The 17297-nt window shown below is 42.2% G+C and overlaps 1 protein-coding gene across 1 annotated transcript in view; it reads right to left on the reverse strand.

Moving 5' to 3' along the window:
* GRM4 (glutamate metabotropic receptor 4) overlaps window positions 1-17297 on the reverse strand; it is a 377446-nt gene that overhangs the window by 98206 nt on the left and 261943 nt on the right. The window contains exon 4 of the mRNA XM_054980417.1: window positions 2685-2839. Coding sequence (XP_054836392.1) covers window positions 2685-2839 — 155 coding nt within the window. The remainder of the gene's footprint in view (window positions 1-2684; window positions 2840-17297) is intronic.

Here is a 17297-nt window from a genome sequence, read left to right on the forward strand (position 1 = left end):
ACTGCCAAGAGGGCCGTTCTACAGCCTCCGGAAGTGACAAACCATGAACCAAATGAACTGGTTCACGAACCAGGCAATTTTGTGTTGGTTTGTGGTTCATGGTTTGAACAATGTGATGAACCACAAACCACCACAAACAGCCATTTTCCTGGTTCGTGCCTATCTCTAGTCAGAACCTTCTGCATTCCCAGGTCATTACCAGGATTTACTAACAAAGAAATCCAGGGGTGGAGGGCTTTCTAGCAAGCACATGAAATAATTACCACAGAAATATAATTGCTATCTGACGCTGCCCAAAACTGAAAAATTAGGCATGATGTTTACAGGTAGTTACTTGTAGTAATTTGTTTAGTACACGTGCATGTTATGTGTTCATCAGACAGCTTCTCTTTCAGGCCCTAAACTAAATCAAATTTTCTATGCTCAGGTGTGCTATGAGTTTCAGAAACTGAACTCAGTTACTTGACAGGCAAGCAAAGAATATCAGGCAGCCCCAAAATATCTCTTTGTAAAGGAAGACAAATGAATATGGTCACCAGGAGCCTGTGAATTTAGTAAGTCAAGTTGCTCCCTTGAAATTTTTGTGATATCAAAGGCTTAATTAATTATAGAGATTTCAGTCATGTAGAACACAAACCAAATTTCCTTGATATAAGTGGAGATCAGAAGGGGGTAAGGAAGAAACAGGAAGGATGCTGAATTTGTATCTCTCCTACTAGGGTTCTGTCTAATATATCCTTATTAATTGAATAAATCCTTTAATGGGCTTGGGGTGCTTGATAGCTTTTTCCCTTCTAATGAATGACACCTCTAGTAATGAAACCACGACTGTGAGCTAAATCTGTCAGTACAAGAATATGGATGTCATTTGGTCAAGTAGAAAAAAGTCATGCCATTATTAATAAGTAACTATGGCTTATTAATATGGTGGCTCACGAGAATGGTCAAACCACCACTATATTCTTTCAAGTGCTAGCTCTTTCCATTTCCTTGTATCCTGATGGCTCATCTGTTCTGAAATCACAGTGATCCTGACTATGTATATTTGCTGTAGCCCCTCTGTGATGAAGCGTAACTTTTATTAGCTGGGTTTTGATAAGCTAACTGGAGCAGTTGCATCTGGTCTGCTGGTGAAAACACACCCCTTTTGTCCTTTACTAGAAACGTGTTTACTGATATGTGCATGTGGATTTGTCACAGAGTGTTACAATTGGAAGGGACCTTGGAGATGATCAAATCCAACCCAATGCTCAATGCAGGCCTCCAGGCACAGTCCAGACCCATACCTGCTTAGCTTTAGAAAGGTTGCCAACATCATGCATTATTCTGAGTTTATTGAGTTTTACAGTTAAAAATATAAGGGTTTTTTTTAAAACTACAGCCTAGAAATCTGAAGAGGAGGAAGGGCTAATGCATGGGGAAAGCAAGAAGATTGATACTGGGATATCAAAGGACAAATAGAATCTTTTTTTAAAAGAAGCATCAGGGGTTCCTAGAGGCAAGATACCTATACCCTGTATGTTCAGTGCTTAGCCAGAGATCTGCATTTGTCACTGTGGAGGATAGACTATATGGGCAAGGATAACCCATGACGACATGAAGAATATAATCTGGGACATACTGCCGAGCAAAAGAAGATTGAGAAGCCAAATGAGCCACTTTCTTAGCAAGTTGTCTAGTGAGATTGGCCATAGCAACTGGACATGTCAAGAAGTGACACCTTAAACTTCCCTACAGAAGGAAAGGGGAACTGTTAATTGTGCCTTTATCATTCTCGCCGAGATGTCCTCAGCTAATGCACATGAGCTATCCACCCACAACAAAGAAATGATACATTTTACCGAAAATCTCTGACACCATCACCTACAATTCATAGCATTAGCCCTGATATTGCCTTCATTTGCTAACCTTGCATCCATTTCAGCTGGGATCTGTCACTCTCAGCAAAGTATCGTAATAATTACTGGGCTGTTATGGGAGAATTTTTTAAATAGCATGTTGCTGGCAAAAAAGGAGGAGCTATGTAGTCTAGTCTATCAGAAAGTTGCTCTACATTGTGCTCCTGCAGAGGCATCACAGCTTTGAACAGCTACAGACATCTCTTTCAAAATGTTGTCCAGCTGCTGTTTTCATGATATGATGAAAGACAGGAGTGGGGGTCACTGTGAGGTCATCTAGGTGAGTAGCTGCTTGGTTTATACAAAACAGGTAGTTCAAATTCAGTACAACTTCATTCTCAGCATGAGGAGACATATTAACGAACATTATGACTGCAGCAAAAAAAAAATCAGTGTTGCCCATGGTGTGCACATTCATCCTTGTATCAGTTTTGATCAAACAGGCTCTACAGGGTTTTGTAATACTTCAAAAAACAGGCAGAACCTATTTAATTAGGGACTGTGGCTGCATCCATAAATTGTGTTAATAATGTTGCAGTATAGCAATAATTCACAACTGGATTTCCATGGGTAAACTAGATAATCCAGGAATAATTGTTATAGAGCATTATAGAGCATGATATCACATTATCAACAATATGTGAATGTAGCCCGTAGCAGTTCCAAAAAAAAAAAAAGACTGTATAACATTGTGTTCGCACTATCCTAAAGTCCCTCCAAAATTGCCACATTTTAAAATATCAGCATTTTTCCAAACCCTAAGTATCAGCAAGTTTTTAGACATACCTTTAACGGATGCCCTCTTGGGCAAGATGGTAACAGATCCCTCAGCCACCTCTTCCAGATCTCTCACTGGGGCAATTTTGGATCCCCAGCTGTCTGAACCCATCCAGATGAAGTGCCCAGTCTGATTGGCCCTCTTGGCAGCCATCAGCACGTTCCTGTAAGAAGAACAAATGCCCATCTATGGAATCATCATGTTCAGATTAATGTAAGCAATAGAACAAAAAGGAAATAAAACTAGTAAACACGCAGTACAGGCATTCAAGGCAAGCAAGTTTGGTTGGAGCACCTCCAGAAAGCAGCCCGTTCAGTTACCCATTTCCTCCACACCAGAGGTATTTGCCACATTTGCCCAGCCTAGATTTTCAGGTAGATGGAGAAAGCTAGAAACTAAATACAGATTGTGCTATATGTTTTACATTGACTCTTACCAAAACACGCTTGGGACCAGCATTTAGGAATACAGCACATTCAAGGCACAACTATATCAGTCATTTCTTACATGATTAATGGGCAATCTCCCCACATTCCATATTCACAAGTGCAAATAGATGAGCATAAAAGGAGTGTAATGGGTGTAAGTCAGACAGGATCAAGCACACATCATGTTGACAGAATGCTCTCTAGTGCAAGGCTAATGGAATTGCCTTTCCAGTTCCGCATCAACTTGCTACCAAGCCTATTACTTCTTGTGATGTTTCTGGAAAGCCTGGGATCATTATTGCTCACAGACATGCCAGTTTCTGATGTGTCTAGTAATGGCCAGGTCTTCACTATGCATAATCCTGTACAAAGAATTTAAAATTAATTTTTTACTCAGATTATTAGTGACCATATATTTCATGACTAACCTTGATAATGAAATAGCAACTAGACCTGCTGCAAAATTACTTTGGCAGAACTAGAATTTCCAACTAGATCAGGATGAACATAAGGAATACATTGCAGAAACTTTCCTGAGCTGAAGTTCCCATTCAGGATACTGAACAGCTGCAAGTGCATAAAGTCTAAGTATCCACATATATCTAGTAGCCTCTTGAAACAGGCCAAAAGTATCTCTTTGTAAGTTCAGATAAAACTACCACCAGATCCCAGAAAATTCTGTATTCAGTTCTCCAGAGAATCCATCACAGTTACCTGAAAACTGCAATAACAATTTTCACTTATTCGAGAACTTAGCAACGCATCAATTCTCTGGTTGAAATAGAGCCAACTGAAACAGAATCCCATGAAGACCTGGGCCATGCCTGGCATGTTCTGAGATCAGACTCCCACCTCTTGATGGGACACTGCTGATGCTTATGCCAGTGGCAAGGAGTTTGGGTGTGGTCCTGGATGTCTCCTTGTCAGTGGAGGCCCAGGTCATGGCAGCTGCCAAATCTGCATTCCTCCATCTTCATTAGATTAGGCAATTTGCTCCTTACCTCTCAGCCCATGACCTAGCTACGGTGATCCATGCAATGGTCACCTTCAAGTTGGACTACTACAACTCACTCTATGCTGGGCTGGCCTTGGGTCTGATCTGGAAGTCACAACTGGTCCAGAATGCAGCAGTGCGTATTCTGACCAGGACTCCTTTCCAGCCACATATAACACCAGTTTTGTGACAGCTGCACTGGCTCCCAGTGGAGTTCCGGATCAGGCTCAAGGTTTTGGTTTTGGTTTTAACCTCTAAAGCTCTTACTGGGATCAGCATACCTGCGGGACCACCTCTTGCCATATGTTCCCCGGAGACCGCTCCGTTCAGCAGATAAACAGCAGGGCTCAGGTTTCCACAGACAGAGAGTTCTATCAGGTTGGGTCCAGGACCAAGAAAGCCCTGGCCCTGGTTGTAGCTGGCCACCCTGCCCCATGGATGTATCTTAATGCTTGGTGGTATGTAATATGGGTGCGACTGTCCATTTTAAACTTTACTACACTGAGTGATATGTTTTAATCTAATTTATGCTGTCTGATTTCATTGTATTTATCACTGCCTATGATTTACTCTGAGCCCACTTGTGGGGAGAGCAGAATATAAATTGATTTTTTTTAAAAAAGGCTGTAAGGATTATCCACTCTCCCATCTGTGAAACAGATTTCCCCGCCAAAATTCAATTTCCCTTCTTTGACTGAACAGCCCCAAGTAGAGTGTTAATATTTGTGGTTTTGAACATCTGTTTGTCCCACTCTGACATGCAGATATAATTTTGGCTTTTTAGCCCAGCCCAGGAACTTGATGGGGAAAAGCAGGAGCCCTCTTCCTTTTTGTTGGAAATGACACTGGAGACTGTATAACATTAAAAAAGAAATAACAGCTTTATTTAAAAGGCAAGGATCGAGTAAGTGTAGTCAGGGGATGGAAATGCAGAGGTAAAATTATGTTGGTATTACAAAATACTCTTCATGTAACAGACAAAATAGTATCCTTGAAGCTTATTTTCATCTATTCTTGGTTCTTAACAGGTAGAGGTGTTTTACTTAGTAATTTAGGTACAGCAACAATGTTTCTTTATGAAGTTTTCTATGACAGCTCAGGTTTTCTTGAGTTAGCCACTTTCTTTGTGCACCTAACTCACTCCTTTTATGCAACTAGAGGGTATTTTTATCTCCCGAGTACTCTACAACCATTTTCTCTTCGCAACAGACCTGGGGTCCTCTTCAGACCCAACCCCCGTTTGAAACTGTGCTGGAATTAATCTTCTCCTCAGAAGATAACCCCTCTTCTTTTTGGCTTGAAAGGGAGTCTTAACACACTGCTCCATCACTCTCACCAAAACATACTCCCAGTTCTCTGGTGTCTGTGTAAAGCATACTTCAGCTTGTGCTGACACTTAGACTTTGAATTCTTAAGACAGCATTCTTCTTCAGGACAGTAATACTACAGTTAAGGCAAAGGAATTCTCTCCATTTACTCTAAAGGTGAACCTGTTTGACTTTTCTCCAAATCATGTCAGAAGCCAATAGACTGTTTTCAGACTGTTTTTAACTGATCAGTCAGAGAAGAGGGAGCAGCCTGTCATTCACGCTCTCCATTCTAGGGAATAGTTAACCCTTTCCCTCCCAGCTCTGTGATTTTGCTACACTTTGGAAATCTGCTGTTAAGTGTAGTTCGTCACAAAATTATTGACTGTAAATTACTTGGCCTGCTTAACATTTTTTAAAAACGTTCACTATTGCAGCCTATTTTTCCTAGAGGCTATGGACCCTCCTGTTTGTCTATCTACTTTATGAAGTCAGCTTCCGTGAAGATAGCTTCATTAAAATTAACCAAAGATCAAGATCTTTTCTACATTTGAGTCACAAAGGAATGAATCTGGAAAAAGTTAAGAGGGTCCTAAGCATACTTATTTACCATTTCTGTATCAAAAATCTGTCCCCATTCAACAAAGATAGCTGTAAGTGCTTTGGTAGATAGATTGAGAGGTTGTTGGTTTGAGAAAAGTGATTTATGTCCTTCAGTATACAACACACCATGTGCCTTCTTGCACCAATGGTCTCTAGTGAACTCTTCTGCCACAGTTATGTGCTTTTAACAAGGCAACATGGTAAGTTTAGATAGAAATGCTTAGGTAGAAATGAAGGCAAACTGAAAGGAAAGGAATTCCCACCCCAGAAAGAAGTCAAAAGACTTCAACTGTGAATATTTTCTAAGGACATCAAATATTCAGTTGGGGGGATCTCCAATGATTCAATTAGGGAGATCAAGGACATTGTATCTTTTAAATAGGCAGGCGTGTTTAACACAGAAGGCTGCAGGAAATGATCTAGATAGCGTGATAAGAGTTCCAGGACTGAATTCGAGCTGGAAACGATAGGACGTACAGGGGGAGGATGTCCCAGTCCCACGTACAAACATGCCTAAGGGCCACTTTGCATGTGGCACATGCAATGTGTGCAGCCATATGGTTGGGCTTGACCAGATTCTACCGACTCATTCCTTTCATCGGAACAATTTTTCTAATTGCAAGTCAGCGAATGTTGTCTACATTATTCAATGTAAGTGCCCCTTGCTGTATATAGGCAGCACTATTTGCCCCCTAAGGACAAGACTCCAGGAGCATATATCTAGGATTAAGAACGGAGTGCTAGAGGCGCCTTTAGTTGGTCATTTTTGTGAGTGTAAACATCTATATAACGACTTCAAGGTCTCTGTGATTGAACATCTGGACCGCCCACATGCTCTGGACTCAGGCAAATTACTTATGCAACTGGAATCTAAGTGGATTTTCCAACTTAATACTTTGTCACCACATGGATTAAACTTGGAGATTGTTTTCTCTTGTTTCTTATGATCCCTTAGTGACTTCACTGTAAGTTGTGGGGTCCGTTCAGACCTTCCTCCAGCTGCAATTGGTTTTAGATGGAACATTAAGTGATTCGGCCCTAATTGTTATATATATACACACAGTATCCATTTTTATTGGTTAACAGTCCGTTAATACCATCCTTTCATAAGCCATAGGAGAGTGTGTTTTGAGCATGTAACGTATTGTAAGTATAATTCTGATTAGTGCTTTTTAATACAGAATGGTATTTGTGTACCTGCTTATTGTATTTTTACGTTTGCAGTGTGTCCGGTCCGAACTGTTCAATGCCCAGGATGAAGTGAGTTTTCCACTCATGAAACGGGTTAATGATAATTGCCTGCATATTCCCGTCAGTGTTTTTTTGAAGTATTGACTCAAGTTGTTGGACTGTGAATGAAATAACATCTTTGCACAACTCCCCACCTACTGACTTTCCCACTAATGTTGGTATCTGGCACTTTAAATGATTTGAATGAGTTCTACGGACTTTGAATATTTTCTAAGATTTCATGTGTTATATATGAATGGACTCTGTATATTTGTATTCTGTATTTATATTGTAAAATCAATTTGTATTTATTCATATTGGCACTTTTGCACTTTTGCACTTCTAAATTTGATAAACGGAGAAACAAACAATTAATTTATAGTTGTGGTTCCCTGGCCTTGTTGTTCTCCTCTGGTCCATATATTCCAGGGCTGCCCATTGTTTTCTTTCGTTAATGATAAAAATGGCAGAAAAGAAGTTCAGAGAGCTGAGGCAGGTGGGAGTGGTTACCGGTGGGCAGCCAACCAATCAGAACCCACGAAAAGAAAAGGGGGGCAGACACAATTAGGGATTAAGACATAGGACACATCAGTGGTGACTCTGAGGCAACTTCAAGAAAATTGCGGTGTGTCCACAGGGGGAAAACTTGGCGGAAAGATGGACAATATTCAATTGTGCATCCCATCACTTCCTTGCACATGTGGAACTTTGGAGATCATGGGAAGCAGAATGGAAACCGCTGCTTAAACTTAACTTGTGGAAAGGGCCTAGATCTCATTGGCCTTTTAGATTGTAGGGCCTTTCGGGTCTGAATTATCCAGTAGCTTTTCTCCCTGTATGTGAGCATTTTGGAATGAAAACAGAGATTGACAACTAACAGCAGAAGCTCTAAGGAAAAGACCAAGATACTGTTTCAAGATACCATGGAATTTGTGATAACACTGAAGCATCTTGATGAAAAACAGGAAGGAACTGACTCTGGACCTTAGAAAATGCTTAAGGTTGCTTCATATACTACAATTGGTTGAATGGAGATTCACTGTATACACTGAGATGAAGGAAATGTACTGTGAGTACTTTTCCAGTCACTATATAGATTGAACTGCCTATTTGTACAGTAGATTGATGTCTCTGTGTAGGACTTTGTTTAAGGAGCTGGCTCAGCACAGCCCAGAAGATATGTAAAGATGAGGAGGCAGTGCTTTTGCTAGTCTTGAGAAGGGTTCATTGGGTGACTTGTGTTTGGTCAGGCAGTTGATTAACCTGTATTCTGAAGGACACATGCTTCATCCATCATCGCTCAAAACCTTGCTCCTTCTTAGAGAAGATTTCCAGCACCTTACCACCTAATCAGCACTTCACCTCCAAAACCAATAGCTCATAGCTCTATCTAACACAAAATGGTGCTATTAATTGTTATACTGATTTATACTTCTAGGTGGTTTGGCATCACTTGACTTAGAGGGCTGCTATAAGACCCTGGTGTGGGCAGGCTAGCCTTCTAGCCCTCCACCGTCTGGTCCTACCTCTCCAAGAGAGCCCCATGGCCTCAGAACTGGAAGAGCAGGGTAGTGGTTGCTTCACACTGGACCCAAACAGCTCCCTCAGGGTGCAGTGTTTGGCCTGCCTGCCTGCCTTCCTCTCTGTCTCTGTCTCTCTCTCTCTCTGTACTCAGCCCAGCTGCACCTCCACACCTCTGCTGGCTTCAAACTGGGGAAACCTCAAGTGGGGGGTGATTGGGCATCTGGGCTCACCTCATAACAGCCAGCCAGCCATGGGGGCCGCAGTGGGGAGGAGGACAGGCATTCCAACACATTTGGTCTTGGAGTCTTCTGCAACAGCAATGAGGAACCTGTAGTATGGCGTCCCTGCTTCCCTGCCCCCACAAACAACCCAGGAGCCAACCACATGGGCACTGCATGAGCTGGCCACGAGACTGCCTCATGCTAGGGCTTGTTGTGGGCATCTGCCCAGGGATAGAGGAATTGCAGCCACCAGTGCTGATGGAGACCAGTGCAGGTGGCAGCACAAGGTGGCTGTGGTTTCTCCCGTCACAGTGTGGGGGTAAGCTGAGGGCCCTGGAGGTGCTCCCAGGTCTGAGAGCTCTTCCCAGTGGGAGGGGGACTGAATCCCAGAGCCACTCCATAGCCATCCCTGGACAGCCCTAAACTGGAAACCAAAAAGAAAAGAACATAATTAGAACATAGGATGGTGAATGCCTTGGGATAGTTAGATCACCAAAGGATAAAGAAAGCATTGTGTGTGGAAACCAATTCAGCAGCAATGCTTTCTGAGTTGATCCATGGATGCTGGGATCTTTTTCTGTGATATAATTCAAAGGCCCTCTCATAAGTATGGCTCTCAACCCAATTTTCCCCCAAAGTGACATCTTACTGTTTTCAATTGAAAAGAGTCCAGTAGCACCTTTAAGACTAACCAATTTTATTGTAACATAAGCTTTCGAGAATCAAGTTCTCTTCGTCAGATGCCTGATACAGAGACTGGTCAAATACAGAAAAGCAGGAGAGAGAAGAGGCAATTAGGGGGGGAGGGGGAGGGAGCAATCAAAACATTCCTTTGCTAGTATATGTAAACATCTCCTTTTAGTGTGTGTATCAGTTGGCTTCAAAGGAGTTTGCCCTGTTAGTTTGTAGAAGCCAAACAGCTAGACCATCCAATTCCAATGCAGTATGGGCCTTCGATAACCACAGCTCTCCCTGCCAAATGCATCTGACAAAGAGATCTGTGGTTCCCGAAAGCCCACACCAGGTGTCACTGAGCTCCCCCAGACCCCACCTCTGTAAAGGAAATCTGTTACCTGTGGTAATGTGATAACCATTCATAGTCCCTATTCAGTCCCAGCTTGACAGAGTCAAATTTGCATATGAATTCCAGTTCAGCAGCCTCCCGTTGGATTTTGTTTTTGAAAGGTTTCTGTTGAACTACAGTGACCTTTAAGTCTTTGATGGAATGTCCTGGTAGATTGAAGTGTTCTCCCACTGGTTTCTGGACGTTTCCATTTCTAATGTCAGATTTGTGTCCATTTATTCTTTTGCGTAGAGGTTGGCTGGTTTGTCCAATGTACAGAGCAGAAGGACATTGTTGGCACATGAGGGCATATATCAGATTGGAGGATGAGCAGCTGTAAGAGCCAGAGACAGTGTAGTTGATGCCATTGGGTCCTGTAATTGTATTCCCTGGGTAGATATAGGGGCAGAGCTGGCATCTGGGTCTGTTGCAGGGCCTGGTACCTGTGCTGGTGACTCCGCTGGCCGATTCATGGTTGTGAGTGAGAAGTCGTTTAAGGTTGGGGGGCTGTCTGTAGGCAAGGAAAGGTCTTCCACCCAGGGCTTCTGAGAGAGAGGTATCATTTTCCAGGATGGGTTGCAGCTCACTGATGATACGTTGGATGGGTTTGAGCTGGGAGCTATAGGTGACAACCAGTGGTGTTCTGTTGTTAGTTCCTTTAGGTTTGTCCTGGAGTAGGCTGTTTCTGGGTACTAGTCTGGCCCTGTTGATTTGTTTCTTCACTTCATTTGGTGGGTACTGTAGTCCCAAAAATGCTTGTTGTAAATCTCTTAAGTGTGAGTCTCGGTCGAGAGCATTGGAGCAGATACGGTTGTAATGTAAGGCTTGGCTGTAGACAATAGACCAAGTGGTATGTTTAGGGTGGTAGCTGGAGGCATGTAGATATGAGTATCGGTCTGTTGGTTTCCGGTATAAGGTGGTATTTATTCTTCCATTATGTAGTTGTACAGTGGTGTCCAGGAAGTGTACCTGTTGTGTAGAGTGGTCCAGGCTTAGGTTGATAGTAGGGTGAAAGTTATTGAAGTCTTGATGAAATCTTTCAAGAGCTTCCTTCCCATGGGTCCAAATGATGATGTCATCCAGGAATCTTAAGTATAGTAGTGGTTCCAGTGGATGGGAGCTGAGGAAGCGTTGTTCCAAGTCCGCCATGAATATGTTAGCATATTGTGGTGCCATGCGTGTGCCCATGGCTGTGCCATTAATCTGTAGATATAAGTTGTCACCAAATTCGAAGTAATTGTGAGTGAGTACGAAGTGACAAAGTTCAGTGGCGAGGTGTGCTGTGGTTTTGTCCGGGATAGTATTCCCTATGGCTAGTAGTCCATCCGCATGTGGGATATTGGTGTATAAAGCCTCCACATCCATGGTTGCTAGGATGGTGTCATCGGGTAGGTTGTCAATGGACTGTATTTTCCTGAGGAAGTCAGTGGTGTCCCATAAATAGCTGGGTGTGCTGGTGGCATAGGGCCTGAGGATAGAGTCCATGTATCCTGAGACTCCTACCGTGATAGTGTCTCTTCCTGAGACGATGGGGCGTCCTGTGTTACCCGGTTTATGGATTTGGGGTAGTAGGTAGAATTTTCCTGGCCGTGGTTCCTGGGGTGTGTCCATATGGATGCATTCTTGTATATCCACGGGAAGAGTCTTCAATATTTTATTGAGTTCTCTTTTATATTGCTCCGTAGGATCAGCAGGTAGTATTTTATAGAATGTTGTGTTGGAGAGTTGTCTTTCTGCTTCCTGTATATAATTCTGTTTGTCCATGATGACCACTGTTCCGCCTTTGTCAGCTTCCTTGATTACGATGCCAGAATTGTTTTGGAGGCTGTTTATGGCATCTCTTTCTGCATGGCTGAGGTTCTGCTTTAGGTGTTGTTGTTTGTCAATTATTTCAGCCTGGGTGCATCGACGGAAGCATTCAATGTATGGTAAAGATTCTGTCTCTTCCAATAAAAAAAAAACCCATTCTAATAATTTTCAAATTGCCATAATTCTCCTTTCACGTCCCACTTCTTTTCTAAATATGTTTTCAATCTTCCCCAATCAGTAAAAAATTCTGCTAAGTTCTGCTAAGTTCTGATCTCTCAACTTTCTTGTCATTTTATCCATTTCCGCCATGTACAGCAATTTATACATCCAATCTTCAATAGTTGGTATTTCTTGCACCTTCCATTTCTGCACGTATAAAAGTCTTGCTGCCGTCGTCATGTAAAATAGTAATGTTCTGTATTGCATAGGGACATCTTCCATACTTAAATTCAGTAGCAATAGTTCTGGGTTCTTCTTTATTTGGGTCTGCAAAATCTCATTTATTACTTCTAAAATATCTCCCCAGTACTGTCTAGCTACTTCACACGTCCACCACATATGATACAATGATCCTTCATGCTTTTTACATTTCCAGCATTTATCTGACATATTTGCATTTCCAAGCGCAATTTTCTTGGGCGTTAACTACCATCTATAAATCATCTTATAGACATTCTCTTTGATACTGGTACAAGTTGAAATCTTCAATGTAGTTTTCCATAAATATTCCCATGACTCCATTGTTATTTCTTTGTGACAATTAATTGCCCACTTCACCATCTGTACTTTGACCGTCTCATCTTCTGTATACCACTTCAAAAGTATTTTATAAATTTTTGATATCTTCTTTTTACTTTCTTGTAGTATAGTCTCTTCCAACTCTGAGTTTTTCCATTTGATTCCTCCTTTTGAACAATCCGAGTTGTAAAGATCTCTAATCTGTCTATATTGGAACCATCCATAACAGGGAGATAACTCTTCCTCCGTTTTGATTCTTATCATTTTTTGTTCCATAATCAATATCTCTTTATATGGTAGACATTGTTCTTCATTATAGATAGCTCTCGGATCGATCACTTCAAACGGTACCACCCAAGAGGGGATACCTTCACCCAGATATTTTTTATATTTTTTCCAGATCGTGAAGAGGCTCCTTCTGATATAATGGTGCAAAAACATAGAATCAGCTTTTATTTTATCCTGCCATAAGTAGGCATGCCATCCAAACAACTTCTTATAACCTTCCAATGTTAAGAGTTTCAGTAACATCCAGTCTTTTAGCCAAACTAAACATAATGCTTCATGATATAGTCTAATATTCAGCAACTGCAGTCCACCTCTTTCTTTAGCATCACACAGGACTTTCATTTTTACTCGAGGTTTCTTGCCTGCCCACACAAAGTCAGAGATCTTCCTCTGCCATTTTTCAAATTGTTTAGTGTCTCTAATAATTGGAATTGTTTGTAATAGGAACATAATCCGTGGTAACACATTCATCTTAACTGCCGCTATTCTTCCCAGCCATGACAGATTTAATTTATTCCATTTAATCAAGTCTCTATCAATCTGTTGCCATAGCTTTTCATAGTTATTCTTGAATAAATCAATATTTTTCGCAGTTAGCTCAATTCCAAGGTATTTAACTTTATGTGTTACTTCGCAATCAATAAGTTCCATTAATTCTTGTTGCTTTTGTTTAGGCATATTCTTGCATAATATCTTTGATTTCTTCTTATTAACATAGAATCCAGCCAGACCTCCGAACTCTTTTATCTTATCAAGCAACTTCGGCATATTTTGTATTGGATCTTCCACTATAACCATCACATCATCCGCAAAAGCTCTAACCTTGTAGGTAAATTCTTTAATCTTTATGCCTCTTTATCCTCACAACAACCCTGATAGGTTAAGAGGGTTTGACTGGATCAAAGTCACCCAGTGAGCTTCAAGAGCAAATTGGTGGTTCAAATCTGGGTCTCCCAGATCCTACTCTGAAACTCTAACCACAACATTACACTGGCTTTTGTATTTTGTATTTTGAGGGATTGCTATGGAATAGTAGCAAGCAGCCAGGCCTGAGTAAGTCATGCAAGTCATGTGGTATCAAGTCACCTGGTGGCTGCTTTTGGGCCTGGCCCTGATAACTCCTCTCTCAAAGGCTAAAACAGACCTGGAAAGGGCCCTGCCCTCTCCCGCTGCCTTTTACTGACAGAAACTAAGCCTGGAATACTGGCTACACTGTTATGGTTGCCCAGCAACAGCTACTGAGGGCATCTGGTTAAAGCTACAGGTGCTCCTTTTATCACTGTTTTTTAACCCTCTAACATTTTTTTTTTTTAGATTTCAGATTTTTCTGCAAACCTGGGCATTTTTCAGGTGTCTTGTCTGTTCATAGCTCCAGTCTCCAAACTTAAGTATTCACAGATCATGGTCACTTGGCTATTATATAAGAGATGATGATGATTGTCGTGACAATGATGATGATGAGCATTCTTCCTTTTCACGGTACTGTCTGGCCATATCCATGTAGTGTTCAGGAGGAAGTCCTGTACACTAATCATGTAGTCAATATGAGAAGAAAGGATGTGCAGGTTGAAGGGTCACAAATGCTATAATTATCCACACTGTGTGCTACATTCCCCCAACCCCCTTTTAAAAAAAACTCAGAAAATGACTTAGGACTCAGAAAATTATCAGGTGGATAAGTCCTGGCCCAGCAGCAAACATTGGCCTGTCACTCCCTGAAAAACACTAAGGTTCTAGATGTGCGCAACTACTTGCAACAGGGTGCAGTTCTGCAGTTTACAAACCATTTTCTGATAGGTAAATGTTTACAAACCCCTGTTTAATGGTGCTTGTCATTTACACTGGAAGGCAAATCCCTGATTTTGCTAGGAGTAAATGAGAGTAAATGTCTGAGTTTCAGACATTTCTATTAGACAGCTTCCCAGAAACTTAGACTGTTTGCATATTTGATGTAAACTGATTGAAAATGTCAGTTTACTCATATTTGCATAATGTTTGCTGATTAATAAATTAGACACTTGCAAAATCAGGTGTAATGCAGTGTAAATTGCTAGGCTCAAAAAACGAATACAAACAGAAGCATTGTGTTGTCTCTCTCTTTGCTTTTTTGATGCTGTGTTATGGTCCCACTTACTCTGTAGGAATGGCCAGTGCTTTACTTTTGTGGAACTAATGAAGAGCATCCAAACTACACATTTGTACCACAGCCATAAAATCCCAGGAGATCAAGAATCAGAATCTGAATGTTATAATCTTTGCAGGAAAAGTAAAAAACAGTTTGAAATTTATATTATTGAAACTATACATTTTTAAAAACAGCCCCAACCTTTCACACGGTAATGGTCAGGTTTAGACATGGGCACAAACCGCATTACAAACTTCAAAAACCCACAAAATTGGCAATCACGTGATCATGATCCGGCAGTTTGTGATTGTTCATGGCCAATGGACCAGAGTTCAGAAGAAGGCTGGTTCGGTGCATTTGGCTGCAGTTCGGGAAGCCAGACACTCAGGTGCCATCAATCAATTCCCCTGGAAATGGAGCCAGGGGGAATGCCTGAACTCTGTCTGTGCTCCTTCTGTTGCCCTGGAAACCCGAATGGAAGCCCAGCTTAACTTGATCAGCAGGTCTTCCTTCCAACCATGGAGCTGCAAAGTGGTTACAAGTTGGGAGAAAATACCCAGGGGAGGGAGGGGGAGGGGGTGTTCTGTAGCCATGGGCACTCCAATCTCATCCCTGCAAACCCTGATAGGCAGCTCTGATGGCCAAACACAGATCTCCTGCATTGCTCAATGGGACCTCAGCTTATAAAAAGCAGTGGGCTCCCAGGCTGGGTTTCACTTTCAGTGAGCAGTGGAGTGTGACAGAGCAGTTGCTTGCTACTTGCTAGCCTTTGGGGAGAGACAAAGAGAGTATAATTGAGCTGGGATTTTTGGGATAGGCATCTATCTCCTCTGGTTCCAGGGCTGCTGCCTGGCTCTGGGGCCCTCAGTGGGCACCTCAGCTGAGGGCTCACAGTAGCATTAGTGCCTGATCTGGTCAGGCCTCTGGGAGTGGTGAGCTAGGGCTCTAGTCTCTCCCTCCCTCTGGTGCCAGGGCTGCTGCCAGGCCCTGGGGCCAAGCTCAGTGGGCACCTTGGCTGAGGGCTCAAAGTATTATTACTAGTGCTTCTGTACACTGGGCCAATGTCAACCGGTGGCTCTAATTGTATCGAGTGGGAATTTCCTGGGGGCCTTGGATTGGAGAGGATATAACTCCAAGATCCCTTTTTTAATCTTGTCCAAACTTGGGTGATGGCTGTAGGAAAGCCTGCAAAACACTCCCCGGGAATATGGGCTCTCTAAGTGCAACGGGGGCTGTTCTGAGCCCCAAACCGCAAACCGATTCGGCAACAGAAAATGTTTGTTGTGGTTCGCGACCTCGGGATCGGCGGTGGCACCAAACCACGAACTGTGGATTCATTAATTTTTTTTGGTTCATGCCCATGTCTAGTCAGGTTATCCAAATTTCTGACAAAAGCAGTATGTTTTGTATTATTTTTTATCCAATAAAACCAAGCAAAAGACTCAGAACTTGAGAGTTTTTTGATGATGTGATAAAGAATGGCCCTCCGGTCAAATTTCAGTCTAGCTCTTTCCGAAAGAAAAGGCAAGCTCCCAGACTCTCAGTCCTTGATACAGCCATTATTCATTATCCCTGTCCCCTCCCCCCACCCCACCCAATGTATCTAATGTAGAATATGACATCACTGGAGTGGATACTAAGAATGTTTGCAGACTTTTGAGGGGTATATCTGCCCTGTGACACTATATATGTAGGAGAACTAGTGTGGTAAAGTGATTAAAACAGGATGACATAGGTCAGGGCCGGATGAAGACATGCTGAGGCCCTATAGATATGTCAAGTTTGAGAGGCCCTATAGAACTATGAAAATATGTCAAAATATGCACAAATCCAGCTCTGCCCAAGTTCAGATCCCATCTAAGCCATGAAACTCACTAGATGAGCTTGAGCCCCTCTGTCTCTAATTCTATGCTATGTGGAATTCCAGGCACAGCACTCTGAGTTTTCTGAGGGAAAGATAGGCTAAAGACATAATAAATGGATAGAATGACATCGCACAACCAACCCTGTTGCTAACATTGCTCTTGTGGAGAGACAGAATGCAATGCTAACTCATGGGGGATTAGTGCAGGCTGAAAAGGGGCACAATGTGAATGATGGGACTCAAGCATGCCTCAGGTTCATCTAATACTGATTTAACATGCAACAAGTGGCCAAATGTGAAAAGGCATTCCTAGTTCTATTATCCAGTGTGTGGCTATACAAGTGGAAATGCTAAGAATAGAAAAACAGGCAATGCAGAACAATGAAAACACAGCGGGCCAGACGTTCTACCCAACTTATTCATTAAA

Source organism: Eublepharis macularius, chromosome 5 (assembly GCF_028583425.1).
Source record: "Eublepharis macularius isolate TG4126 chromosome 5, MPM_Emac_v1.0, whole genome shotgun sequence".
Lineage (NCBI taxonomy): Eukaryota > Metazoa > Chordata > Lepidosauria > Squamata > Eublepharidae > Eublepharis > Eublepharis macularius.